Source organism: Empidonax traillii, unplaced genomic scaffold, assembly GCF_003031625.1.
Source record: "Empidonax traillii isolate 1590-97213 ecotype Southwest subspecies unplaced genomic scaffold, ASM303162v1 scaffold105:size1093405, whole genome shotgun sequence".
Classification (NCBI taxonomy): domain Eukaryota; kingdom Metazoa; phylum Chordata; class Aves; order Passeriformes; family Tyrannidae; genus Empidonax; species Empidonax traillii.
Window position 1 is genome coordinate 962,574 of NW_020955298.1, and position 27,017 is coordinate 989,590.

Below are 27,017 nucleotides of genomic sequence, written 5' to 3' on the forward strand. Positions count from 1 at the left end.
AACCTTATCATAAAAGTACTGAAAATACTCTTCACAGAATGAAAGGAACACTGAAAGCACAGGAGAAGCAGTATCCTCTTAGTCCCTAACACTGAAACAGCTGAGTTTGAAAAACTAAGAGTACTGCAGGCTTGTTGTTGCTAACACTGGATAATCTGACCGGGAGTCCAGTCCTCACTTCATGTCTTACAGCAAATTCCAACCCAACTCTGCCACTTGTACCCCTCTGAATCTACACCCATTTTCCTGTAAATGGTGTAAACACCAACAGCCATTTTTGTCTGATTTTCTTGCACTCTGCTACAGGTGCCTGGGGAAAAATGCAGGCAGGGTGGCTGATCTTTCTGTACTGACAGTGTGAGGATGGGGGAAGATAATTCAATGTAAAATAAGCTTTTTATGCTTTAAGCTTATTATGGTGTAACACAGAGGGTGTAACATAGTGCCACTGAAGGAAAAAAGGGCAGTATGATTGTCTAGGCTTTATAAAAATACTGCTATTCTAACATAAAATATATTTAATTTTAATTGAACTTGAGGTAAGAAGCCCCTCAGTGAGTGTCACTTTAATATAATCTTTAAATCCAATAGCATTGCAGTCTTTTGACCAGGAGTGGGCTCCATTTGAGAAGCTCATTCTCAATCTTTCCCTGGAGGAAACAGGTGTAAAACTTCATGTCACTTCTGAACTGCAAGTCATTTATTTCATCCTAATCCCTCATCCCATCCCACTCCGTGGAGGGGCAGCTGGATGCCCCCATCTGCTCAGTTATCCCTGCAGCTGAGGTGTGCCTGAAGCCCATGCCCCCTGCCTCCAGGTGGATCTGCAGCAGCAGTCCCAGCTTGGACCCTACACCTGCACTCCTGCAGGGAGCTCCCAGGCACCAATTTGGGATCGCTGGGAATCCCCCCCGTGGCACTTCCCTTGGAGCTGGACAGCAGAGAGAGGGTTGTGCCGCTGTCAGGAGGGCCGTGAGGAAGCACAGTTGCCAATCAACACATCAAGCCCAGGTACCAAAGCCCTGCCACTCGCTGTGGCAGAGGCTGCACGTGAATTGTGAGCAGGGAAGACATTCAGAGCAGATCAGGAGCCCGTCCCGCTCCGGGAATGGCTCTGGCTGAGGCAGCGTGAGCATCACCACACAGCTGCTCTGGAAAACACATTCCACGTGACAAACAGACAACAGTTCAAGCAATAGCAGAATAAGGCACTGGAGTGACTCAGTAACAGGCTGGCTCATGTCCTGCTGCCCAGGGACGAGCGGTACCGTGCGGGGAAGGGGCTCAGTGTCCAGTCGCTCCTGAGGCAGCAGAGTGTCCAAGGGAGCAGAGCAGGACTCTGCTCTAAACACTGTGCTCTCTCTGGGGGGTGTAAATACAATTTTGGTCCACTACCACCCCCACCTGCTCATCTCACAGACCAGCAGCTCGAAGCGAAGTTAACTCGACACAACACGCGTACCCTGAGACGAGAGTACAATGAAATACTGACACGAATCAAGTCTGGAGGAAGAAAGGGAAAGGTCTGATGGACTGCTTAAATTAATTTGCCTAAGCAAATGCCTGCTTCTAGCTTTTTCCAGAGTAACAGATCCAATGTTTCACAATTATTGCTTAAATGAATCCAGTAGGAAGTACAATATAGTGGAGTTCAAGTACTATAAAGACAGGTTTTTGTTACCAGATTGTTGTCAAACAGCTGGAAACCCAGGTTATAACGTTACACTTTTCGACAAAAATCCCTTTTAGTCGCTGCTAAAACACCAAAACCTTCCAGCCTGGGTATGAAAATGAACACCCAAAATACAACGAGCCACAGCACTGATCAAGTACCCAGTCAAAGACCACTTCTCTGTTGTTGGAGCTGATGGTCACCCGGAGCTTGAAGTTCCCTCCCTCGCTGCTGCAGGGCCCCAACTGCACCACTTCCATGTCGAACGTCACCGTGGAGCCCGAGGTAACGGCAGGCAGCTGGTTTGTCATCTCCTTCCCGTTCACAAACACCGCCCCTGAAACAGTCAGCACATCCAACAGCATTCCCCACTGTCTCCCTGGTTTTTGCAGGCAAGTGGGGAAGTCCCTGCTGCGTTCGGTGCCACACACCCGGCAGGGCCGCGAGAACCGTGAGCAGGAGATCTGTGATCCCCCCAGGACTCGGAACTGCACGAGCAGGAGATCTGTGATCCCCCCCAGGACTCTGAACTGCACAGGAGCTGCTCTGCGTTCCCCAGGGGTGCAAACACCCCGGGCTGTGTTTTGGGAAGGAATGCTGTGTCACACTCACCGTTGGTGCTGACGCACACGGCCTTGTCCCGCTGCAGGGAGTCGAAGCCGTTCTGCTGCTCCACACACACCCCCAGGCTGTCCCGCCTGTCCGGCTGCCCCACGGTCTCAATCCTGCCAAGCAACGGGTCAAGTCAAACCCTGGAGCTCTAAATCAAGGCAAGACTGTCACACCAAACCCCTGTTCTGTGTGCTCAGCGAATTCACCCGAACTTTTAGGGAGATCGGCCAAAATGACCAAAACTCCTACCAGTTTTCCCAGCAGCTCCACTGCGCAACAATATTAATCTGTACAAAGCATAAACCTGCTTCCTGCAGACCTTCAGTGCTATTTAATAATTTTTTTTCCACTGTCACAGCTTAGGAATGATCTTTAGAAGCGATTTCCAGTTGTCTGAAGGAGCCAATAAGCACAAATCTGCAATCAGCTCTGCCAGGCTGCTGGGCAGCATCACCCGTCACAGCCAGACAGCTGCAGTTTCAGCAGGGATTCACTAAGCACAACTAAAACGGGTGTTTTGAGCCTTGCCATGTTCTGCTGTAACGGGGTGAGGGTGCTGGGTTGGGCTTTTTTAAGCAATCAGCTTGGTGCAGATGTGTGCTAAAAGCCATGCCTAGAAGGGCATTTACAAGTCTGGTTTCTGCTCCGCTGCATTTGGGATTGCAAGAGACTCTGAAGAAAATGCAAACAAGTTGTGCAAATGAGCAGGGCCTCAGTTCCCCCTGGGCCCCAGGGGCTGCACAGTTTGTCCACTGAAAGGCTCTTCTGCATTTGAATCCTTCCTCTTGCACTGCCACCTCTCACAGGTGCTAAATCCTGTGGAGGGAGCCTGAGTGACTCAGGAAACTCAGGTGGTGTTTTCTAGAAAGTAAACCAGTGGTTATTTTCACTGCAGTTTGAAAGACCAGCACTGATAGGTGGTTGTTGCCAAACAACAGGAAAACTTCAGCACAGCTTTCAAGAAATTCCAATTAAAGTGGGAGGTGGACTGGCACACAAGGGGTTAACTCTTTCGAGACAAACAGGGATGCTAAAATTGGAACCATGTTTTACTCCATTAGGGTTTTCAGTCCCCTGGGAACGTCACTAAGAGAGCAAAAGTCTTGTACTATAAAGCAGAGGGGGAAAAAAATGAAATCTCCAAGAAGCTTTCGCTTTGGAAGGGATCCACAGTGTTTTCACAAAGCAACTTTAAATCAGATTTCAAATTCGTGTTGTTGCTCTGCTTTAGACTTTAAACTTGAGTTCCTGGTGAAGGTTTATAAGCAGCCATTTATCTGAGAACTTTGTGCACAAGGTAACGTTGATTCATTCCATCCCTGAGTTAAAGGAGCCTTTCCCAGGGGCAGCTCCCTGAAGGCTGCAAAGGAACAGGATGAGGCTTGACCTCAAGCAGGGATGTTTTCCTACAGCTCGTCCAAACCCTTCACCTCAGCACAACTGCCACAGTCTGGCTCTGAAAAGCAGATCCAAAGCACTGTGTTTATCACAGCTTCTCTTGCCACTCACTTTCCACACACAGCACCCAGCTGGCCAGGAGACATCTGAGCAGGACCTTCCTCTCTTGGTCTCCTCATCCCAGGAGAGCAACTCCCTTGTGTCCCACCAGATGGGCAGAGCCAAGCACCGAGTGCTGCATCTCCCTGCTCGGTAAAATCTCCCACACTTCCACACAGGAAGCTCCCCTTGGACCTTGGAGGAAGAACACGACTCATCTCCAAACTTAAAATTCCTGTCCCAGCAGTTCTTGTGGGCAGCTGTTGGCTCCTGCTCTGCCATCCTGAAACAATCTCCCCTCGGAGGGGAGGCCACGCTACCAAAATGTGAAGCAAAAGAGTTTCATGTGCTACCAATAAAAAAAGATAAAAGGCACTGGTCTGAGAGGCAACCAAGGGAAACCTCAGGGTTCTGCCTTTAATTTCCCAGGCATTTCTGAGCCAAGAGAAGTTAAATCCAGCAACAGATTTCAAATGAAAGCTTTAGATCTTTTTATCCCATCTCAGACAGGGCAACTGAACACATCCTCACACTGCAACCACCTGAAGTTCAGAAAATCCACTATCAGGAAGGGCAAAATGAAACACCACGGAATAAGTTACAAAAATATCATGAACAGCCCCTTGTAATTGCCTTTGGGGGTTGCCTGCTGTACAGCAAGTAGTTTTATTTAACCAGGGAAAGATGAAATAAAGCTTCAGAGCCTCTGAGGTCTCTAATTACAACTGACATATCCACAAGGACATTCCTCATACGCCGTTAAACATGTTCTGTGTCGAATGGAAAGCTTGGATTTCCCAAGATCCTGCCCCACTCTGGGTTTTCTAATGCCACTTTCGAGCAGTGCCCTGGCCAGGACTGATTATCTCAGATGTTAAAGACATCAGTGCCAGACTGTCACCCAGCAGCACACCCAAGGTGTTCACGTCCAAAGCCTTCCCAGCCTGTGGACAGTGTGGGAAGGAGAGCACCCCCTGGCCGAGGTTACACAGAGCCAGTGGCAAAGCTCCACTGCCTTCAGCCAGGAACAGCTGCTACAACCTCCAGGAAGTTCAACATTCCAGACATTTGCTCAGCACGGGCTGTATTTTTACCATCCCTCAGGGGTTCGCTCATCCCTGCCTGACACAAGGGCCAGTCCTGCACAAACATCAGGTGTGTTCCCACAAAGCCAGGCAGCAGAACCGCAGAGGGAATGGAGCCTTCCCGCAGACACCCCACCCTGAGGGGGCTGAGCTGATGCACAACCAGCACACAGCTCAGCTGGGACAGCCCAGGGGATGCCCCAGAACAGCCACCCAAGGAGTACTCGCCTGAAGGTCAAGGTTTGCCCACAGAAATAGGTGGGAGCTTTGGAGTAGAGGACACCACAGGACTGGGAATCGTTCCGAAGCGCGATGTTCCTGCGGCTGCTCAGGCTGTAACCCTCCAGCCCAGCTGTCCACTCTTCAAAGAGAACAAACAAAACCATGAGAAGTGTGAACCCCAACTCAACCTCCTCCTGTCTGTGCCAGCTCCAGTCAGTCCCACTCAGCCCACCTCGGGTGCAGCTACGTTAAAAGCAGGGGCTGGGATTGCCTTTTCCTGATGGAGAGATTTGTTTTTCAAATAAACTGCAGCTACAAAAAGTATTTCCCAGCTCAGAGTTCGCCAGAAGTTCAGTCACTGCTGCAATCCCTGCCAAGTCGTATTTTAGGCAAAGGAAAACCTTCGTCACCCGCTGTCCTTAAAAATCTGCGAGTGAGGAGAATATTTAGGGTTTTCCCTCTCCAAAAGCTTGTTGGGAGCTGTGGGTCATCAAAAACGCTCAGGCTGGGGTGGGGGAGAAGGACAAACAGTGCTTTACTCCTGGCTCCCCGGTGCTTCCAAAGGCTAAGCAGGAGGGAAAGGCTCACCGAGTGTCCCCCACGGTGGGGGAAGCAAAGAATGAACCGCAGGCCTGAGGGACAGTCCATCGAGTCACACACACCCCCCCCACACCAGGAGCTGGCCCTGCAGGGCTCTGGGGTGCCGAGCAGTACCGTGTGGCACCAGCGAGGTGCGGCCGAGCTGGGGGACGCTCCAGGGGCTCCACTCCTGCCGGCCGTCCCCGCGGGCGCACACGCGGAACTGGTAATCCACGTGGGGGTCGATGTGCAGCACCATGAACTCCGTCTCCGAGCCCACGTACGCGTCCTCGAAGGGGCTGGCGGTGCCCTTGCGGAACTGCAGCCGGTAATCCTGGGGGGTGAAGTCCTCGTCCACCTGCAGGACAGACACTGCCTTCAGAAAGGGCTCTGCCCCTCCAGGGGCACATTGTGGGACAGACCTGCAGGGGACCAACCCACAGGGTATCCCAGTGCCTGACAGGAAACAACATCAGCGTCCCAACCAACCAACACCTAAAGAAGTACCAGAATTACTCAGTTACAGTTTAAAAGTGCCTACAGGAGAAGAAACATTTAAAAGAAGACTTTTCAACCTAGCAGGATATAGTATTATAAATCTTGCTAGATTGCATAGGTACAATTAAAATATACCTATATATTGCTAGATGGTACATCTATAACAACGTCCTTCAGCCAAAAGCTGAAAACAACTTTGCAGAAGAAATTCAGTGCCAATTTTTAACCACAAGGGAAACTCACTGTTGTCCTTCACAAACTGTTCCAGGGAATGATTTCCAGTTCTTTGATATCTCTAAGTCAGAAGACATTTATACACACACATGCTCAAAAAAAAGAAAAGCTCCACAACACCCCAGGCACGACCAACCTCAGGGAACTCCTCTGCAGCAAATCCCAGCCCAAGTGACAACTGTGCCCACTGCCTGGGGGTTTGTAACCTGAGTCCACATCCTGCACTCAGGAGGGGTGGCCAACCAAGGGCTGGCTCCTGCCAGAACAACAACAGCTTGTCTGATGCCAAGGAGGGCAGAGCTGGCCAACAACAACCAAACCACAGCAGTGCTTGACTCAAAAATAGCCTGTCTGTTGAAAAGAAAGGCCACTGGACCAACCAACCACAATATTATTATTTCTCTTTCTACCCACTGCACCTCCCACAGAACACCAACACGCTTGGGCGTAAAAGCACAGCAGAACAGGTTCAGCCTCATCCTGGCTGTGCCAAAGCACCTTCAGAGTCCCACAGTGCCTGCCTGTCCCTGCCACACAAACCAGCCACTCCCACAGCACAAACAGCTACGTGGAAACCACCTGTCAGCAACACCCCCAGCAGCTCTTGCTCTTGTTTGTACCACGGCATCACCCGGATTACACTTCGTGTTTATCTGTTTAGTGGGAAGAGCATGGGAAGGAGCTGCTTCCAGCTTGTCCAGCACCTGGCCCTTGGTCAGGGGATTGTTCAGTTCTTTCAACAAGACTCAAAGCTGAAGGATCGCCACGCGGGATATTTTACCTACCTTACACCATCGGACTAAAATACCCCCAGGCTTTTCCACAAACTCCTCCAGCTGCACAGGGGGGCGAGAGGCCACGGTGCCATGTGTGAAGATCTGATTTTTCAGTATAGTGAGGAGGCAATCATCCAGCTGGGCAGACAGACAAGGCACGTCGACCAAGGAGGGCACTTCTGGTAAGCTGAGAAAGGAAAGTTTGCTGTAACGAGAGGGGCCAGCTCCAGCAAATCCATATTTCGATCCAGGCACTTGAATCTGGGCAGATTTGCAGAGAGAACAGCTGCAGGAATTGGCACGTGCAGCCCAGACTCAAAAGACTCAGAAAACGTCGTGTGTGAGCCCTCAGCAGACTGACTGATTCTCAGTAAATACCCCGAAACACAGGCTGTTCCACAGGGAGCGGCGTCACCGCTCACAAACAAACAGCCTCTGCTTCTGCAGAGCACATGGAGGGTGAAACCCCCCCCCTCCTGTCAGTGTCAGCCCCACAGAAAGCCAGGGAAACCAGCAGGACAGCAGCACTTCCAGTGAATCTCGAGAGGCAGCGGGGAAAAGATGCCCTGCACGAGGAGGGCACACCTGCTGCTGCCCCAGATCACCCCAGGGGGGTCACGTCTCACCTGTCCAGCTGGATGTGTAAAGCTTTTTTGGTGAAGTTGCAAAGCTTCTCATTCTGCTGTCCCACATCTCCATCCACTGCGCTCTCCCCTGCAACCAAACAGCAAAAACATCCCCCCGTGAGACAACACACAAAAGGCACTCCTGGCTTCAAAGAACAACCAGTTCTGACATGAGCAGCCAATTAAACATGAAGCATCCTCAGCACTTCTGCCAGTCTTAGCTAGAAAATACAATTATAGTGAACAACATAAAGCTTATGTAGCAGCTTCTGAAGCTCTCAAAGCTCCCCACAGACACACCCCATAACAGATGTGATGATTTGCCTCAGGTCTCAGACAGCAGCAGAACTGGGGTCAGATGCCAAAAATCAGGGTTATTAATCCCTTCCTCCACCTGTTTTAAAGGAAGAAAAGGACAAAGCACCTTCACTGATCAGAAAAAAAAAAAAAAAAAAAAAAGAGGGGCTTAAAAGCAAGGAATAGTTTCAACAATTGTTTGCCAGAATTAAAATGGTACCCACTGTCCTGGTGACAGGAGCAACCTGTGCATTAAAGTGTGGGATAAACAGAAATATTTCCCTGAGCTTTCCATACAGAGCAGCATCCCACACTCAGCTTACAGACATGTGCTCCAGTGTCCTGTCTGATGAGTTTACAGCAACTCACCACATCAGCAAGCTCAGTCCTCCTCCTGATGGGGGATTGCAGACGTTACAAAGCTCTGAAGGAAAGCACACTGTCACAGTTGGCAGCAGGAGGTTCAATAACCACGGGGTTTAACTCCTTTCTGCCTCAGCTGCCCTGTGAGCTCGTCCTGCCCACAGGACTCGGGGATGCTGCAGAGCCAGCCAGGTTCTCAGGAGACCCCACAGAGCTCACATAAAACACCAGCAATCTTTGCCACCACCCTGACTCGGTAACCTGAGACTTAAAACAAAACCAAGGTGACCCCCAGCTGTCCCAGAGCTGTGGTGATGGACAAGAACCCCAACAAATTAATCCATAAATGCTGTCCCTTCTCCTGTGAGCAGGAGCACAGAGCTCCCAAGGCAGCACAGCCAGAGCTGGAGGCTGAGGGGAGCTGGGAGCTGTCCCACCCCTGGGCCACAGCTCAGTGTGCCTCAGCTCCAGAGCTGAGCTCATGCTGAAAGAAAGTTAAAGTTGAGCCACGAGAACAATGCGAGGAAACTGCCAACACACTCACGGTTCAGACACGCTCCCAGCAACTTCTGCAGCGTGGGGGAAACAGGCAGCAGTGCCATTCCCTTCTGCAGAGCTATTCACATCAGCAGGGCACAGCCTGGCCTGACAGCAACCTCCACATGTCCATTTGTGTCTGCCTCCTCCACAGACTTTCGGGGAGAATTTTCCCCATGCAGTGGCCGCTTCATTCCTGCTGCTCCCCATCCCCAGCGGACACAGTCACACCCAGCAGGACAATCTGTTTGTGTCAGTAAGACAGAATTAACTTATCCACCAACAGAGACACTTTGCTGTAGTGCTACCCAAGATGTGTTTTATTTCCAAGTAGCCAGCGCTTCCTGCCCCTTAGGAGCCCCTACATCGACACCTGCACAGCCCAGGACTGGAGGGAAATGGTAAAATACAGGTTTGCAGGACACAACACTGATCGGCTCTTCACCCCATCTACCCAGCCTGAACTGAGAAATCCAAATGAGCCAAGCACATTGCTAATAACAGGAATGTTCCAGCCTTGGACAGACACAGAGGGAAAGGCAGAGCCAAGACCCAGCCCCGGGTGCGGCCTCACCTTCCCGGAGCAGCTCGTCGGCCACGCTCACCCCCTGCTCGATCAGCTTCTGGCACTCGTCCAAGGGCTTGATGCTCTCCTGCTCTATGGTATCCACCTCCTGCAGCAGGGACAGCAGCCTCTCATCCAGCAGCTTCTTCAGGGTCCCTTTCAAGTCGTTGAAATGCTGCTCGAGCACATCCCTGGTCAGCGCTGCGCTCTCTTTGATCTGAACTCGGACAGCAGGAAAGAAGGGTTCAGGAGAAAGGCAAAGGCCACAAACATCTTTTCCTGAACTACTTCATCTACATCTGCTGGAGAAAAGCTGTTGAATGAAGTCAGCTCAAAAAAACGACCACTAGCAGTTAACAAATTAGTGCAGTCATTTTTAGCACACACACAGCAGGGAGGGAGGCAAAGAAACCAGCCTGCTGGAGGGGAAGGGCATATTAACTAAGCAAAATACAATCTGGGTTACAGGAACTTCAACCAAAGAGTTGTTCTTGTCAGAAAAATCCCAATGCCCTGTAGGTCTTCCCCCTGCTGCCCCTCGAAAAAACCCCACTGCTGTAATCCTACACTCTGCCATCACTACTCCTTGGAAAGAAAAAGGTATCAGGCTTTTAAGAGACTATCCAGGAGCACTTTTCCAGGCCCTGTAATTTCACAGGGTTTTTGAAGTCCTCCTAAAACTGCCTTCTTTTCAATTTTGTTCAAATATCTGCCTTGGGGTGAACAGCAAGCCTGGTTCGACTCCGGAAGAACCCGACCACAGAAGATTCTACAAGTGCTTATTAACGTGGTTGCAGATTTGCTGAATCTGACTTTTAGGGAAGAAAACACACTTGGAACGTCCCTGAGCCAAAGATGCAAGAGCCAGGGCTAAACATCTCCCTGCGAGCAACTTCTCTGAGTCCCGCACACAAGGAAAATCTGCAGCATGCTCAGCTCTCCTTACAAGTAATTTTGAGATCTTTAGAAGCCCAGGCAACCAACACAGGAAGCTCTCTGGTCAGGTAAAACAAATTTCCTCTTCAAGTAATGTTCGTGAAGCTCTGCAGCTGCCACACAGCTTGGTTTCCCTTCTCGTGTTACTTGTGCTCGGGGGTAAAAAAGGAAGTATTTCAGCTTTGTGAAGGAAGGCAGAGCAGCCACTTCTCTAAGCCCATTACGGGCAGCTCAGCCCCAAAATTAGATCCTCCTCGCCCAGCAAAAGAGGAAATGCGAGTCCCTGGACACACAGGGCTGTGGAAAATCATGTCCCATTGGTCCAGAGGAAAAGGATGCAACGGAAGCGATCCATTCACATCACCCCTCCCCACCTCCAGATGATAAAGCTCCCACTATCTGAACTCCAGAGAACTCCTGGATGTGTGATCCTTTGGGGACAAAACAGCCCGTGGAAAGAAGGTGGAAAAGAGAGAAATCAGGAGGGTGCACACAGCACAGGAATTCCCCCTGAGAGGAAAGGGAAAGGTGAGGTAACCCCACACTCACAGCCACTGCACAAAGGGCTCCCTCTGAGCCGTCAGGCAGCGCTTCGGGATGACAAGGTCTGGATTAAAGACAGCCATGCACAATTCATTTTCTTAAGCAGCCTGTGGTTTCATCAGTGACTAATTTAATGTGCAGCGATCACCCACACCCACCCGGGGCAGGGCACTCCCCCAGCACTCACAGCAGCGTCCTACACTAACGGAATCTGCCCCAGAAGAAACTGCCAGGGCACCACAGAAACATCCTCTGACCTTGGGTTTGTTTGGGTTTTTTAAATTTACTCCTTGCAGAGCCGAACCAAAGATAGTAAGGCACAGCTCCCCGTCTACACCCCCCGAGGTGCTCAGGGGCTGCCTGGGCAGAGGAGCCAGTCCTGCCGTGCGGCTCTCCCTGCCCACACCTGCCTATCTGACCCCGCATCTGCCGCTGCTCCCGTCTCGAGCAGAGCCCTGCCCGGCTCCAGCGCAGACCAACCAGCCAGCCTGGAATGCTGGGGAGGCTTGTGCCTGACCCACGGAGTACGTGACCCACGGGGAGCGGGGCATGGGGACAGCAGAGCCGAGAGGGCATCCCGGCCAGAGAGCAGCCTGTGCGGCAGGGACCTGATGTGACGGGATGGCGATGGGTGTGACACTCCGACTAAATCAGACTCAGCATCCCAGATAGTTCAGAAAACGCACTCCTTTACACATCTTTATCCTTGCTGGGAAATCTCCCTCTGATCCCAGCTAAGGAGGCTCAGCGCAGCAACAGATACCAGCTCACAGCCCTCTCCTCCCGGCACTTCCCGCATCTCCCATTCCCGCATCTCCCAACTCCAGCATCAGTCCACGCGCGGGTCCTGCGGGGCTCCCCCAGCCCCGAGGCTGCGGGGTCATGGAAAAACACACGGCTCCAGGTGGGAGCGGCCCGCGGCCCTCGGGGGTGTCCCCGGTGCCGCCCCCATCCCCCGGGGACACGGTGCGGGCAGGGGAGCCCCGCACCGCCCATCCCGCCGCGCTGCCCACCTGCTCCCGCGCCTGGTGCAGCCCCCGCAGGCGCTGCTGCAGCTCCCGGCGGTGGCTCCGCGCCGCCTCGATGCTCTCCCGGGCCTCCTGCAGCAGCAGCAGCCGCGCCTCGGCCTCGCCGGCGGCCTCCATGGGCACGGCGGCACCGGCGGGCGGCACGGGCGGGGCTCGGCCCGGAAGGGCGGGGCGGGAAACGGCAGCGAGGCCCGGACCGGCGGGGTGACGTCAGCGGGGGTGTGACATCAGCAGAGTGTGATGTAGGCACGGGGACCGTGACGTCAACTGCGGGTGTGACGTTCCCGGCGTGCCGTCCCGCGTGACGTCACGGCCGAGGCGGGAAAACCCGCCGGACAGCGGTGCCGGGAGAAGGGGCGGGGCCTCGGTGAGAATGGGCGTGGTCTCTGGGAGAAGGGGCGAGCCGGCTCTCCCGTGAGTCACGTGATCCCCCGAGGGGGCGTGGCCCGCGGCCGTTGGGCCGCGCGCGCGGGGCGGGCGGGTCACGTGGTGCCGGCAGGCCCCGCCCCCGCCGTTTCCGAACGCGGTCCCGCGCGCGCGCTTTTTGCCCGCCCTGGCCGGCGCGCGCGCCCGCGAGGCGGCGCCATCCCGGGGCGGGGGGGGCTCCATGGCGGCCGCGCGCGCCCCCCGGCCCTGAGGGGACATGGTGGGCAGGGTCGCCGTGGCCGCCCCGGCCGCGTCCCCGCCGCTGCTGCTCACCGGCCACGACGGCGACGCTCAGGTGGGCACGGGGGAGCGGGCCCGGGGGGGCGCGCTGTGAGGGCGGGCGGGCTGGCGGGGGGCGCCCCTGTGGCGTTGGCCCCTGACAGGGCGCGCCCGCCGCACCCGCGGGACCCGCGGCGTGAGGGGCCGCCCGTGCCCGGCCCGCGCCCCGGGTCGGGGTTAGAGCCCCCCGGGCCGGGCTGTCAGGAACCGCCTCCCGGGGGCTCCGGGAAGGGGCGTTTTCCCCTCAGAGGGTGGGATTTCGAGAGTTCGGTTTGTAATAAACCAGGGGTAGCAAAAGGCTTTGTGAGCGAAAGTTCCTTGGAGCTGTACGAGTGAATGCCCTTTGATCGGAGATCAAAATACAGGGAGTTCTGCCTAAAGACATCATGAGAGTTTGAATTGTGATCCGAGATAAGAGTTCTCTTTCATTCATTTTCTTTAAGTACTTGAAAGGTCGTCTTAAGATGAGTCGGATGTTCACGGTGGGATCAGACATTTTTGAGTGACACTGGAATTCCCTTCTGAGCTCCACAGAGCTCTGGGAAACATCCCGAGGTTACCGATGGGTCGAGCCCAAGTTACCCATTCCAGGTCTGTGGAATCTCTGCAGAGCTGTTCTGTCCTCTGGAAAAGTGCCGGTGTCATTCATCTCTATCACTCTACTGCTTTATTTTGCCACACTAAGTCACCTTAAGTTTTTCATGTTGCACTTTTTACAGCCATGCAAGAAACGACGAGAGGAAGATGCTCCTGTAAAAACTATCACAAGGTATTTTTCGCCATTAGCAAAACCAGTGGATAAAGCTTTGCCATCACCAAAACCCAACAACATCCTGGATTATTTTAAGAAGACATGTGTAACTGAGAAAGCCACGCTGCCAGCTGGGGATGGAGAAGATGAACCGCTGCTGGATGCTGATGACAAAGATTGTAAGTCGGCTTTAAAACCATCTTTGAACCGAAAGAGAAAAGGGAAGAAAGTTAATTTAAATAATAAACTCAAGGAATCTGAGAATGATCATGAAATAGAAATTAGTAGTGATGACAGCAGAGCGGCAACAAGACTGCAACAGGACAGCAGTGACTTTATTGCTACTTGTACTCTAGTTGGCCAAAAATGTGCAGGAGGATTAGCAGAAGATGATGTGGAAAGGGAGAACTTCTCCAATGCTGTCCTCTCCAGGAAAAATACAAAAAACACTGGCTCTGAAACAAATGGGTCAAAAAATAGGATGAGAAAATCAAGGAAAAGGAACCACAAAGTAGATATGGATTCGTCTGAAAGTTTCTCATTTGGAAACCAGATGAATGAAACTTGTAAAAAGGAAGCTGAGGAGAAGAAAAATGCAGTAGCAGAGAGTGATGCTGCTCCTGGTGATTCCAGTTTTGAGGCTCCTCCGGATGATGGGACATCACAGGTAAATAATTGCATAATAACAGTGTCATTTGAGGACTTCTTGAAGAGTCAGGGAGAAAACAATGCTGAGGAAGACACAAAGCCAGCAGTGGACAGAGGTGACAGTGTTGGTGACCCAGAAAAGTGTGAGGAGTCTCAGCAGCTGCCGCTCCGAACGGTCACTGTCCTGGCACAGGTTCATTCCGTTCCCCCCAAGTTGCCCCCGTTGCACAGAGAGCAGAAAGGCTCCAGGAAAATTGCTTCCATTTTCCTGAAGCAGAAGGCACGTGGAGGGGAGAAGGAAGGCAGCCCACCCCTCTTGGACTGTGAGCACACCGAGCAGGTGGCTCAGAAAAGGAAATCTAACGTGGTTATCCAGGAAGAGGAGTTGGAGTTGGCTGTCCTAGAGACTGCAGGGGGGGATTCTTTGAAGCCAAAATGCACCCTGGAAGAAAAGCATCAGTTCATGAAGGCCTTTAGGCAACCAGCATCAGAGGGAACAAAAAGTGGAGCTAAAAAGGCAGCTGGAAAGCAAAAGCAAGGCTCTGCAAAGCCTTCCAAAGAAAAAGAAGGACCTGAGGATGCCATTCCTTCAAATAAACGATTGGAGAGTGGGATCCCAGAAGATCATGTGGACAGATACACACATTCTAGTCCTAAAAGCAGCAGAACTAAAGCCAAGAGATCTAGAAAGGTTCAGAAAAAGGGAAACAGGAAAAGAAAGGGCTCAGAAACGAAGGAAACTCCTGTCTCCGGCACCAGCAATTGTAAGGGAGAAGAGGATTCAGGTGCTGACTTTCTTACTGTGGAAAACACCTCAGATGTAATAATTTTGTCAAGTCCAAAAGTGAATAAGTTGAGGAGGAGTTTAAGGCAGCAGAAAATCCAAACATCAACAAACATTACACCTAAAAAAGCCAGGATTAGAGCTGCCCTTCCTGCAGATGAGTTGAGTCCGTTACAGGCTTCTACCCCAAAGGCAAGCAGGCAACCCTCCAGGAAAAGCAACCTCTATAAAGCTGAGGTGATCACTGTGCCCTCTGATGGAAACAGCCCGATAAGGTAAACTTGGTGGAGCATATTCCACCTTTTTGCCCTTTATTTTAATGCATATATTTTGAAAGGCATAATTATAAAGTTGCATGGGTTGACCACGGTGGAAAATAATAGAGAAGAGCCAAAACTGATTATGAATGTGCTTGCACTAAAGACATTAAAAAAAAACCCAAACAACAACAAATCAGCTGGGAGGTTGCCTCTGTTTCCAGCACTGCTTTTTTAAAGGCTTTTGAACCTGAGGTTGAGGGCAGCATTTGCCTTTATTAAGCAGTAATAATGTCACAATGCTGTTTCCCTAATTAGGATGAGGTTCACACGTATCAATGCTGCTGCAAAGTCAAGCAGAGCTGAAGCAACGAAAAATGAAGAGTTTCACTCCAAAAACACAAAGGTAATTTATGTAACAGTTTGTGTTTGGGTATTTTGTCATTTCCTCTCTGTGTATAATTGTGTTCTACTGCACCATGACAGTTCTCAGCTGCCCTGGGGAAAGGGAGCATTACTCTGATTTATGGTGGAATTCCAGATAGCTTCTTGTTACCTTAGGTTTTAAAACATGTTTTATTAGTACCAACCTGCTTTTCATAGCAGAAAAAAAACCAACAAAAATGGCACGTCCCTGTGCTGCAGGATCTTATTAATTACATTAATCTGCTAAATACCTAGCAAAGATCCTGTTATTGACCGCTCTTTTGGTTTTCCTGTTCTTTGTTAACAGGCCAACCCTGCTTCTAAAAGCAGATGCAAAGCCAAGCAGCTGGTTGAGAAAGCCAAGGCCATCCAGCAGAACAGATCCCGGGGCCGGGAAGATTCCCCAGCTCCTGTGAGACGCTCGACTCGCCAGCGAGCCCTGGCTGAGAGGGCAAAGGCCCAGGACAGTGATGTAAGGATTGATATTTTGGAGGGCAACAATTACCCTGGGGTATTTGGGACTCGCTTAAGCAACAAAAATGAATCTTGGCTTGCGAGCTTTTCTTGTAAGGAATCAAGTAAGGGTGATATCTATGCAATGTGTCGTTAATGAAGGAGGACAGGTTGTGTGTCCTTTCTGATTTTGTTTGGTTTCCCTCTAGGAATCAGTAATAATTTTGGATTCCAGTGTGAGCAGTGTCACTACTGCAGAGCAGAGTGTGAAGCCAAAGAAACTTCGGAGCTTAAATGACGTTTTGGGGAAGAATTCTAAAAACTTGAAGGTTGTGAAGAGCTCAAATGGTAATTGGGCTTTACTGAATGTGTTTGTTTTTATTACAGTTATTGACTGTTGCAACTTTATTTTATAAAGCTGCCTTTGCAGTGCATTCCTGTTTTCCTCTGCTTTTTTTGGTACAGTATTCCAATACACACATTTCCTTGTTGTGTGAGGTAACAGTGCAGAGGTTGTTTACGTTTGCTGCTTTGATTTTTCTTCATTCAGGCAAAACTATGTTTGGAAAGCTGTCAATAGTACACCATGTTCTGTTGCCTTCTAATTTATGACTTTTTTTTCTCCTAATGTTACAGAAAATAAAATCTATAGTGATGAAGTAATCAGTAATAGAACTATAATGAATTTTAATTAATTATAAAAGACTCAGCTTTCCCTTAAGAAAAGGAGATTTCGTAGTGCTATAGAATGGAAGATGCAGGCAGTGAGCAGAGAAGCAGGGTTAGGATCCTCTATCAGTGTTCATCTAATCATGTTTTCTCGTTCTGAAAGGCAAACTGGGGTATCCACCCCCCTGCCCAGGCAGGAGAGCTCAGAACTCTGCAGGTGAACCCATCGTGATCTTTGATGAGAGCAGGTCAGTTCACAACATTCCCCTTTGCTTGAGAACCAAAACATATCTCAAGGTTGTTTTAATATTCTCTCATTTTACAAATTCAAACTGGAATGTGATGTAAACGTTCATGGGTTTTATACTGATCACCATGTTAATCTACTTGCAAAATTTTAGGAGTTTTTTGTAGAGTCCCTCAACTGTTGTTGTTGTTGTTCCATTTTTAGAGGGCTGAAAATGTAGCTGATGAGTGATTAAAAAGAAATCACAAATTGCATGTAAAAATACACAACCAAACAGAATTTTTAAAAATTAATATCTCTAACACAATATTTAAATATAAACTTACTCCATGGGAATTAATTTTAGCAGTTCTCCCAGACTATTTCTAACTGGTGTAGAAGAGAATGTGACTAAACACAGCTGGTAGTTCTAATGATTCTGTTGTTTGGTTTGTTTGGTTTTTTTCATTTCTATTTTCATTAAAGCCAAGATGCCTCTGAAAACTCTCAGGATGACAATCAGTTCAGAGCAAAACGTGAATTCCTGATGAGTGGCTTGCCAGAGTCCCTGAAAAGGCAGATTGCGAAGAAAGCAGCAGCAATGGAATCTTATTGTCTGGCCAGTTCCTGTTTTAAGGCTGTGGTCCACGTGCAGCAGAAGGATGACTGTAAGCTTTTGTTAAGCTTTTGGGTTTAATATCTAGCAAATTTGTGCAGAAAGGGTAAAAGTTGAACAGCTTGTGACTGGAATAGTGTCCCAGTAAGAAAACAAGACTTAGAAGCTTCCAATGAGATGGTCTGAAATTCAAAATGTACAGATTAAGTTGATGCTAAAGTAGTCGAAACTTTTATGGGTGAGGATGCAAAATTCTGAATATTTGATCAAAAAAGTTGTTCTGCGAAGTTCCAGTTTGGAGAGTAAAGACTGTGTTGCACTGATTGGGGCACAAACCATTTCCTCCTGACAGAGGCAGAATGCTTAAAAACCCCGAGAACAACAGCCTGTTTCTTTCCTCTGGAATAGAAATTCACTGTTATTATTTTGGATTTGTGGGGGTTGTTTTGTAGGTTGTCCAATGTGGAAACTGCAGCCACCTTCGTGTCCTCTGTTAACCAAGCTGAGGGAGCTCAGCACTGAAGTCACCAACGTCACAGAAATCACTCTCTCACTTGGTGAATTCTCCACTGTGAATTCCAAACGACCTGGCAGTTGTTCTGCACCCGGGGTTAGTACTTCACAATTTAAATTGGTTTGGTAGTTGTTTGGACTTCTGTTGTTTAAAATAATCCTGCCATTTGAATAATCCGTTCCAGTCCTGGAATATTTTAATTTCTCTTTTATTTCCCTGCCTGTGAGTTCTTCATTTTGCATCTTAATGTTCTCAGCAGTTCTTAACTTCAATTTTTGTTAATCTCTGACTTTACCCAGGCAGTTACCAGTTGAAATTACGCAAAGCTGCCACTCTGTGTCACATTTTTGGGTAATTTTGTGCATGTGTGTGTGTGTGTTTTGCAGCTTTCAGGCCACAGAGCAGTTCTCCCTGCTACCTTCAAGAAGGATTTACTGGATGAGATCCTGTCTTCCAATCCTCAGTTTCCCGTGAGGAAATACTTCCGCAGGTTTCTGAGGAAGCAAACGGAGCGCTTGGCTTTGGAAAACACTCTGCAAGGTTGGTAATCTGGGTAGGGGAAAAAAATAATCTCTCTGGCATAAAAAAAAAACAGCTTGGAATTTCCAGAAATACCTCACTGAAGGAAAATGCTGTTTGTTGGGGGAAATCAATTGGTCCTCACATTTGAAGCCATTTTGACCAAACCCTACAAACACAGTTTAAACGGTGATAATGACAGAGCCTGACAGGTTTTAAGGGTTTAACTTTTTTTTTTTTCCTTAGAAAGCAGAGATGGGACTGCAAATTCTGAGGCAGATCAGAAACATCCTGACAACAGGAAGGAAACGAAGAGGAAAAGGAAAGAAACGGAAGATCGGAAATCAAAAAGAAGAAAACAAATTGAAGGTACCGAGACCGAAATCACACCAAGAGTTTCCAGGACTCTTATTCCTCCTGTGTGTGGGGAAAACCAGGCAGAGGCAGGACAAACCACACATCTGGGGAAAAGCAACACCCAGGAAGCAGAAGACACTGGATGTTTGGCAGAGCCAAGTGCACTTTCAGGTAACTGCATTTCCTGCCTCATTTTAATGCTCTGTGCACTCAGGGAGTGCGGTGTATGTGTGATTATGTCACCTTTCCGGTGTGATGTCAAAATCCTGCCTAGTCTTACTATTCTGGGCTTGATCAACTCTTTTGCGTGTATAAAACTGGATAATGTTTTCTCTGTAGGTGTTGAGGACATGCTCTGGACAGAAAAGTATCAGCCTCAAGATTCCAGTGAACTCGTAGGGAACAAGAAGGAAATCGAAAGGCTCCACAGGTCAGAAGTGGGAACGTGGATCCAATCTGAAAAGAACTCAAAACATGCTGTTACTTGATTGTGCTCAGAGATGCAGTCAGTTATTTACCACTATGCCTGAATGACCCACGCAGGGGGGTGTTTGCGGCCTTGAGTTTGATTTGCATCCAAAAAGTTATGCAGAATTTAAAGATCCATCTGACTGAGTAATTCACCAGGTGACTTGTTTTTACACCAACCAGCCTATGGAATGGAGAATGGAGAAGGAGTCCTTTGGTACAAAAGAGTCAAGCAAATCCTGAACAGTGTGTTTTTGAAATCTGAAAGGACTTGATAAGTTTATGAGGGATGACAAGTGGCTGATGTCTCTTAGTTTTATGTTCTGTTCCATCATAATTTCATTCATTTTATTCAGCAGTAATTCTTATTTTTTGTTCTGTTCCTTCCTTTTATAGCTGGTTAAAAGAATGGAAAAAAAGAGCTGATTTGGAAGAGAAAAGAAACCAGAAAGGAGAAAAAGAGGACAGAGATCATGAAGGTGCTGATAGAATTAAAAATAATACAGCTCCTCTTTTGTTCAAGTCGGCAAAAAACCAACATGAATCCTTTCTTCTCTTTTAAATAATTCTGCAGATTCTTTGAGCAGCCTTGACTTCAAAGATAACAGATCTGATCTCGAGGACGAGACGAGCCTTTGCAACACAGTCCTGATCACTGGCCCTCCAGGAGTGGGGAAAACTGCTGCAGTGTATGCCTGTGCTCAGGAGCTTGGCTTCAAGGTTGGGGCAGTCCTTTCCTCAGAGCTTTTTTCTTGTCACTAATAACTAGTGACACAGAAAGATTTGTAATACAAGGGGGGTTTTTTATGTATTGAATTCCATCCCACTGCAGATCTTTGAGGTCAATGCCTCGTGCCAGCGCAGTGGCAGACAGATCCTGTCCCAGCTGAGAGAAGCTACCCAGTCCCATCAGGTGGACAAAAAAGGTGTCAATGCACACAAGCCTTGCTTTTTCAACAGCTGTAGCACTGCCAAGTCACCAAGTAAGTCTAAGGGGGTTTTTTTCTGGATTTTTTTTGTTTGGTTGGAGTTTGGGATGGAGGGTTTTGCAGGAGGAGGAGTGTGGTAGGAACTGGATTCCCCAAACAGGTTTTAGACATCAGGTGTTTGGAAAAAGGTAACAAATTTCAGCTTGTCTGGCCATAATAGTAGGAAATGCTCTGTTGGCTAACACAGCTACACACCAAATGAAATAATGGCTTTATCAAAATACTGACTCTTGATTATCTCATTTCTGTAGTGGTGGAGTAAGGGCTGTGGCACTTAACAGAAAGTTGGACCAGAAATCATTCCTATAGCAAGAGAAAGGAAAATAAGCAAAAAACAGCACAGTTAACCTGTCCTGTACTACATTAAAAAAATGAGGCTTGCTTTAAATTTGCCTGAGAAATTTTTGACATTAAATTTCCAACTGAAGATTTATATTAAACTTGCCTTGCAGAAAAAATGTATTCTCCAAAGAAAGTTATTTCACCAAGAAAACCCCCACTGTCACCGAAAGGAGCTGGTTTAAAACGAAACTTGACCCCTAAAACCCTTGCAAACTACTTCAAAATCTCTTCCAAACGGAAAGGAAGTGATGGGGAAGTGCCAGCTGAGGGAAAAAATAGAGGTAGGTATCCCTGTTTAATAATTAGTTATCCTTTGGAGATGGAGATGCCACACTGTGTGTGTGGAGAAAAGAGGAGATTTTCTGAGGCAGTTTATACTTGAAGGGGATTTTTGAACCTGGAATGCATTTGAAATGGTTTCAGTCCTCCTTCCTGCTCAGTTGTTCATCCATCTGCAGGAAATACTCAGAATTCACTGGAAGAGAAGAAAGATGCTCAAATGAAGTCAGTAAGCAAGGAAGAGGAACACAACAGGAAAAGTGCAACGTCCCTCATTCTGTTTGAAGAGGTAAAATCCACATGAAATACACTCTGACTGCATCCACAGCTTGTAGCTGTTGGTAAAACTGTTGATGTTTTGCACTTGTTGCCTGTAGGTGGATATAATATTCGATGAAGATGCAGGATTTCTGGGTGCAATAAAGACCTTCATGGCAACTGCAAAGAGACCTGTGATTCTCACCACCAATGGTGAGTGGTGTTTGTGACAGGGATTGGCTTCACAGGCAGAAGGGCCTCTGTTAATAAGTTGGTTTAAGTGCTGGTGGTTGAATACAGCTCCTAAATGCATAATTAACCACAGGGATTTCAGTGTTTGAATAAAGACACTGCTGGGATGGATAAAGAAATAACTAGTTTGGAATGTCATGGCAGTTCCCTGGTATCTCTTTATACAGATCCAACTTTCAGCTTAATGTTTGATGGCTGTTTCGAAGAGATCAACTTCAGAACCCCTTCCCTGGTAAGTGTGTTTGGAAATGCAGGTCAGCTGATTTCAGTTTGCAATTTAAATATTGGTGGAGGTTTATGTATTTCTCACGTGCCTGTTCCATCAGAAGGCTGTTCATGGGGTTTATGCAAGGATGGGTGGGATGTATTTATCTCTACAGGTAGAAGCTATTTTATTAGCATGGAATATGTATTTTCTAAACAATTTAGTAGTTCTGAGAATTAAGATATATGAGTTCATAGCCAATACATCCCATAGCTTTGATCTGAAGGTTGTTTCAGTGCTCTGTGTCTGCCCCTTGTCCAGGTAAATGCCACCAGTTACCTCCAGACCCTGTGCCTGGCTGAGAACCTACGGACAGAGGGGAGAGACTTGGCTGCTCTGGTGACCACAAATAACTGTGACATCAGGAAATGTGTTCTCTACTTGCAATTCTGGGCTAGAAGTGGAGGAGGGTGCCTGAAGGAGAAACGTCTGGCACGTCATGGTAGGTTGATTTGATTTAGTCTTTTAAAAAATCTCCATCTAAACACGAATTTGATTAAATCAAACCATCCTTAGGCACACATGAATAAATGGTAACTTCTTGAAGGACTCCTCAATATTTGGGTAGGGGGGATTGGGTGTTTTGTGGGTAAGAACTTGATCCCAAAGGTTTCAGGAAGAGAATCCTCAGCAGGTTTGGGGGTGTGAGTGACCAACTGGGAGGGGCACAACCCCCTGCGAAGGTGACTTGCAGAGCAGGGAGGTCAGGCAGGCTGAGCGAGGATTTGGGGTGGGAGTGACTCCTTTCAGTCACTGCACTGGCTCAGAACCACAGCAGGAGCTCCCAGTTACAGTGTCCTTTACAAAAGGGACCGAGGCAAAGAGGTGAGAAATCGATTTCATGGTGCAGTTGTTTCTTTTCAAGTCAAACCTGTTATCTTTGTGCAGGAGGAGAGGAGACAAGTGAAGCAGATGATGCAATTCAGTCCAAGAGTGATGATTCCAAGGTGGATTCTTCTCCAGGTGCTGATGCACATCTGCAAGAGCCTCCAAAATGTGACACAGGCTGCGTGGAGACCTTGCTTGGTCTTCAGAACATCCTGTTGCCTTCAGAAGACTTGTTTACATTTCTTAAGGTATTTTTGGAGTTAATACTTGGGATGATGCCAGATGATTGAGTGTAACCAGCACTAGGAACAGTGACCTCTTGGAAGCAAATCTCTGCCAAGGTTTCTTGTAGAAATCAGGGGGTTCTGTGGTTATTAAGCAAAATCTGAACTGGGGCAATCTCCTGCCAACAGAAAACAGTCCCTCACCTCATAAACACAAAGCCAGGAGTGAGAGATTTTCTGTAATAATTTTTTTTTTTTTTTAAATTTTAACATATTAGTAAATCTTTCACTGTTATTGTTTTGCAGCACAAAATCTCAACCCCGGAGGAATGGAATAAATTAATGCAGCTTCTCACGGAATTCCAGATGAAGCAAGTGGATTTTATACACAGTAATCTTGAACTTCTCCTTCCCTTACCAGTGCAAGTTCTTTCAGACCACTCTGAAGCCTCTAAGTCTGCAGTTGAAAGGGCTACCACAGTTTCTTCAAAAAACAGGTCTAGCAACAGTAGTTGCTCTGGGAAGAGTAGCCCTGGAAAAAGGTTGAAGAAGACAAAGGCTCAGAAAAGGCTTGATGTGTTGGATGACAGTGACCTGTTTGATACTGAACTCAACTATTCATCTGAATTCATAACGTTGCCATTGGATAGTCCTGCATCATGTGCTGAAATGAATAAAAAGGAATCAAACTTGTTGGTGAATAGAGAAGAAAAAGGAGTTCAAACCAAAACGTCAGCCAGTGACAGAAGGTCTGCTCTTGTTTTCCAGTGTCTGAATTCACTGAGTGAGTTTGTGGAAAACATGTCTTTCCTGGATTGCTGTGCGAGCACCAACACCAAGGAACCACTGGAGTTTTCCAGAGATGAAGAATTTCACTGGACAAATGCCAGAATCAGAAATGGTCTGTGTGATGAATTCAGTATAGAAAATACTGATTGGTGGAGTTCCCAGAGCTCTAGTGAAGTCAAGGCAGCTATTGAAGCACTCAGTTTTCACAAGTGTTCTCTTAATATTTCACAAAACTTGGAATCCTTCTGGAGTACCAGGAAAACACCTCCAAGTGATCAGCTGGAGGGACTTACTTTGCATATCTCAAACACAAGGAATGAGGTGTCCTTCAGTCAGTCAGCTGATTCAAGGTAAGGCTTTGCTGATATTCCTGCAATCTAATGCAGTTCTGTGGCAAGAAAATCAGGGCTGTAAGCTCTTGGACGAGGACCACCAAAGCTTTGCTCTGTGTTTCAGCAGTCACCAGAAGGCACACAGGAGGCTGGCTGTCATCAGGACTGTGTTTTCCAGAAGCCCCTTAAACCTGGGGAACAAGCAGGCCAGCGTCCTGGAGTACCTGCCCGCTCTGCGCACCATCTGCAGGGCTGAGAGGCTGAAAGAGCAGGGCAGGACTAAAAGAAGGTAAGTTCTGGTCTTCCCAAACCTTGCCTCATTCAGAAATAAACTTTGTCCCCTTACAATCACTTTTGCTTTTCTTTTTTTTCTTTTTTTTTTTTTTTTTCTTTAGGTTCTTGCATTATCTGGAAGGGATTCATCTCGAAATACCCAGACAAATGATAAATGGTCTGTCTTTGGACTTCCCTTAGAATTCCTACTGCCAGAAATACTTGGTGCCTAATGGTGGTATTCTCACCATAGTTTGATTTTTTTATTTTTTTTTTAAATCTTTTCTACCACATTATTGTATATTCAGAGCCATTTGTATATTAAATTTTTATAAGTATTTAAAAATAATGTATATATCTATTGTCATGATATTTGCTCTCCACGGCTGAAATGTGGGTTTATTCGGTGCTGGTCCAAAAAGTACATTTATCACATTAAATGCATTGACCATTCCATGGGGACTCCTTCAGTCTGGGTGTCAGCAAGAAGTCCTTTTGTAGCAACCACCTGTCACAACTTCCACAGCAGAGGAGCCCATTTGGGTCAAAGTTTGGTGCTGAGTGTGAGTGAAGTGATCTCTGACTGGGGGTGGGAGGGGGCAGGAGAGGATGCCAAAGGGTTCTAAACCCAACTCCTCACAACAACCGCAGGGAACAAAGGCCTTGCAGAGCACTCAGTGCCTCTATGGGCATGTATTTGTTTACATTCCTTTCGTCATTTACAGCTGTAAGATCTGCATGTTAATCTGAAAGGGTAGAGAAGTTATTACTGTAGTTCCGCATGGTCTCAGAGATTTAGGCAAGATTTTGTAAATAACAATTAATCCCAGTGTTACTGTGGGTTCAGGAATATTTAACTGCTTTTAGGCTTACATATTGTGTTCTATTTTTATGCTTCTTTTTGTATTTGACAACACTTCAGCCTGATTGTTTGGATTGGTTCTGGTTTTGTACGACAATAAATTTGTGAGACTTTGCTACAGCTTTGGATGTTTCTGTTGGATGAAAAGTAAAATTCCTAAAATGTTTTCAGTCCATAGAGATGATTTTTAGAGGGTTTAAAAACGGGACTTAGTTCAGCCATGTACTTTTCTGCCTTTATCTGGCAGTTGGACTGTTCCTGTTCCTCAAACTGAGTCAGATCCTGCCATGCAGTGCTGCTCCACTTACCTCAGTGTCTGTAATAATAAGGAAGGCCATTTCCTAGTACATTCTCTTCTCATCTTACCTTTTTTCATGCCTTAAAGGTGTTCAGGACTAAGAAATATTTATGAAAACGGTAAATTATTTTAAGCTTCCACACTGTTGATAATCTTTGGAGTTTACTCTTTCCACAGTTCAGAATTAGCCCAAAATTAAAGTGGGTGCTGTTAAAATCTTAATGGGTTGATGATTTGTTGCATCGATGGTCTGTGCTCCTCCTGTACAGTTTTGTAAAAATAAATAAATACACTTTTTTTTTTTCAATAATAAAGCAAATCTGTTCACTGCTTTATAAAGGCACTCTAACTAGATTACACTGGGGACATAAGTAAATTGGAAACAGGTCCTATAAAGAATTATTATTTTAGGAAATTCATGGGTAATTTGAAAGACCCAAATTAGAAAGCAGTGGGAAACAATTTACCTCCTTTTGAAAAGTCAGCTCTCTGGTTCTAATAACTGCCTTGGGAAGGTGTTTGCAGAATCTCCTGTGGTGTCCAAAAGGTGAGGTGGAATTCAAGCATTTCACTTCTTGATCAGATCCTCACCACATCAAATCACCTCGAGCTGCTCTGAGAGAAGATGATCTGCATGGAATGATTGATTGGAGTTCTGAGAAATTACCAGCTTTGGATTTTGATGCATCAGGCCTGAGCATCTTTTGTCTGCTGGAGTAAAGTGAGTTTCCAGGAGGGATGGGCTGGAGGGAAAGGGCCCTGGGGCTGGTTTTGATTAACTCTGCTTGGAAGCTCCATCCTAGTAATGTGCAATTCGCCTGCCTTTGATTCAGAAGAGTTTCCTGCACCAGTTTGGGCCCTGCTTAATCCTTTATCTGCTGCCCCTCGAGCTCCCTTGTGTGTCTTGGGTGGAATTTGGTGAAACCAGAAGTAAAAGGACCCTGGAGTTTCACAATGACTGCCCCTCTCAGCAGCAGTTATTAGGAGGTGTTCAGCAATTGAAAAAGCCAGAAAACCAACAACCCCTGTTGCTCTTGTTGAAATCTCAGTCGAGTTCCAAGCTTTTCTTTCCCTTTACTGTCATTCCAATCTTGCTTTCCAGAATGTAAATGAGGGTGACAAGATTTACCACCCTATGAGTAATAAAAAAAGCAGACTACCTCAGTCTTTGTAAAAGATAATATAAATAACCACTTTGCAAATCACACAGATTCTTTCTTTTATTCCACAGGAGTTGTAAGGACACCACAATAATTGGTGCATGGCTTGCAAGAACCTGGGGAAAACAAAATCCATGTTTATATTCCAGTACACACCAGTTCCTAAAGGGTAAGTGTTGAAAAGAGATTCTCTGCTGGTGGTTTAACAACTCCACTTCTCAGATATTCCGTTGCTGTTTGTTTTTCAACTTCACAATAGTTACAAACTGATGAAAGGTGCTATGCTACTTAGCACCTAAAAGATGGAGAAAAGTGTCACAACTTTCAACCGGTAACACCTGTAGTATTTAGTGTATAATGTGTCAGCACTGTAAACTGCTAACACATGCAGTATTTAGTCATC

At 47.4% G+C, this 27,017-nt stretch overlaps 2 protein-coding genes across 2 annotated transcripts; one reads left to right on the forward strand and one right to left on the reverse strand.

The window, feature by feature from the left end:
* Positions 1-1,263: 1,263 nt before the first annotated feature.
* CRLF3 (cytokine receptor like factor 3) lies at positions 1,264-12,221 on the reverse strand. The gene is made up of 8 exons (XM_027882434.1): positions 12,056-12,221; positions 9,573-9,780; positions 7,802-7,889; positions 7,185-7,362; positions 5,803-6,025; positions 5,095-5,227; positions 2,285-2,397; positions 1,264-2,009 (listed from the first exon to the last, which is right to left on the reverse strand). Exons 1-8 carry the CDS (start codon positions 12,185-12,187, stop codon positions 1,756-1,758), a joined length of 1,329 nt encoding a protein of 442 aa, XP_027738235.1. The 5' UTR covers positions 12,188-12,221; the 3' UTR covers positions 1,264-1,755.
* A 428-nt stretch (positions 12,222-12,649) lies between these two features.
* ATAD5 (ATPase family AAA domain containing 5) lies at positions 12,650-25,755 on the forward strand. Its single transcript, XM_027882402.1, has 23 exons — positions 12,650-12,791; positions 13,495-15,233; positions 15,534-15,624; positions 15,952-16,113; positions 16,304-16,442; positions 16,927-17,011; positions 17,476-17,657; positions 18,058-18,215; positions 18,506-18,659; positions 18,885-19,166; positions 19,335-19,425; positions 19,860-19,942; positions 20,038-20,183; positions 20,296-20,446; positions 20,905-21,075; positions 21,253-21,362; positions 21,451-21,544; positions 21,751-21,815; positions 22,110-22,290; positions 22,737-22,924; positions 23,207-24,039; positions 24,146-24,310; positions 24,417-25,755. Exons 1-23 carry the CDS (start codon positions 12,714-12,716, stop codon positions 24,493-24,495), a joined length of 5,427 nt encoding a protein of 1,808 aa, XP_027738203.1. The 5' UTR covers positions 12,650-12,713; the 3' UTR covers positions 24,496-25,755.
* Positions 25,756-27,017: the final 1,262 nt, after the last annotated feature.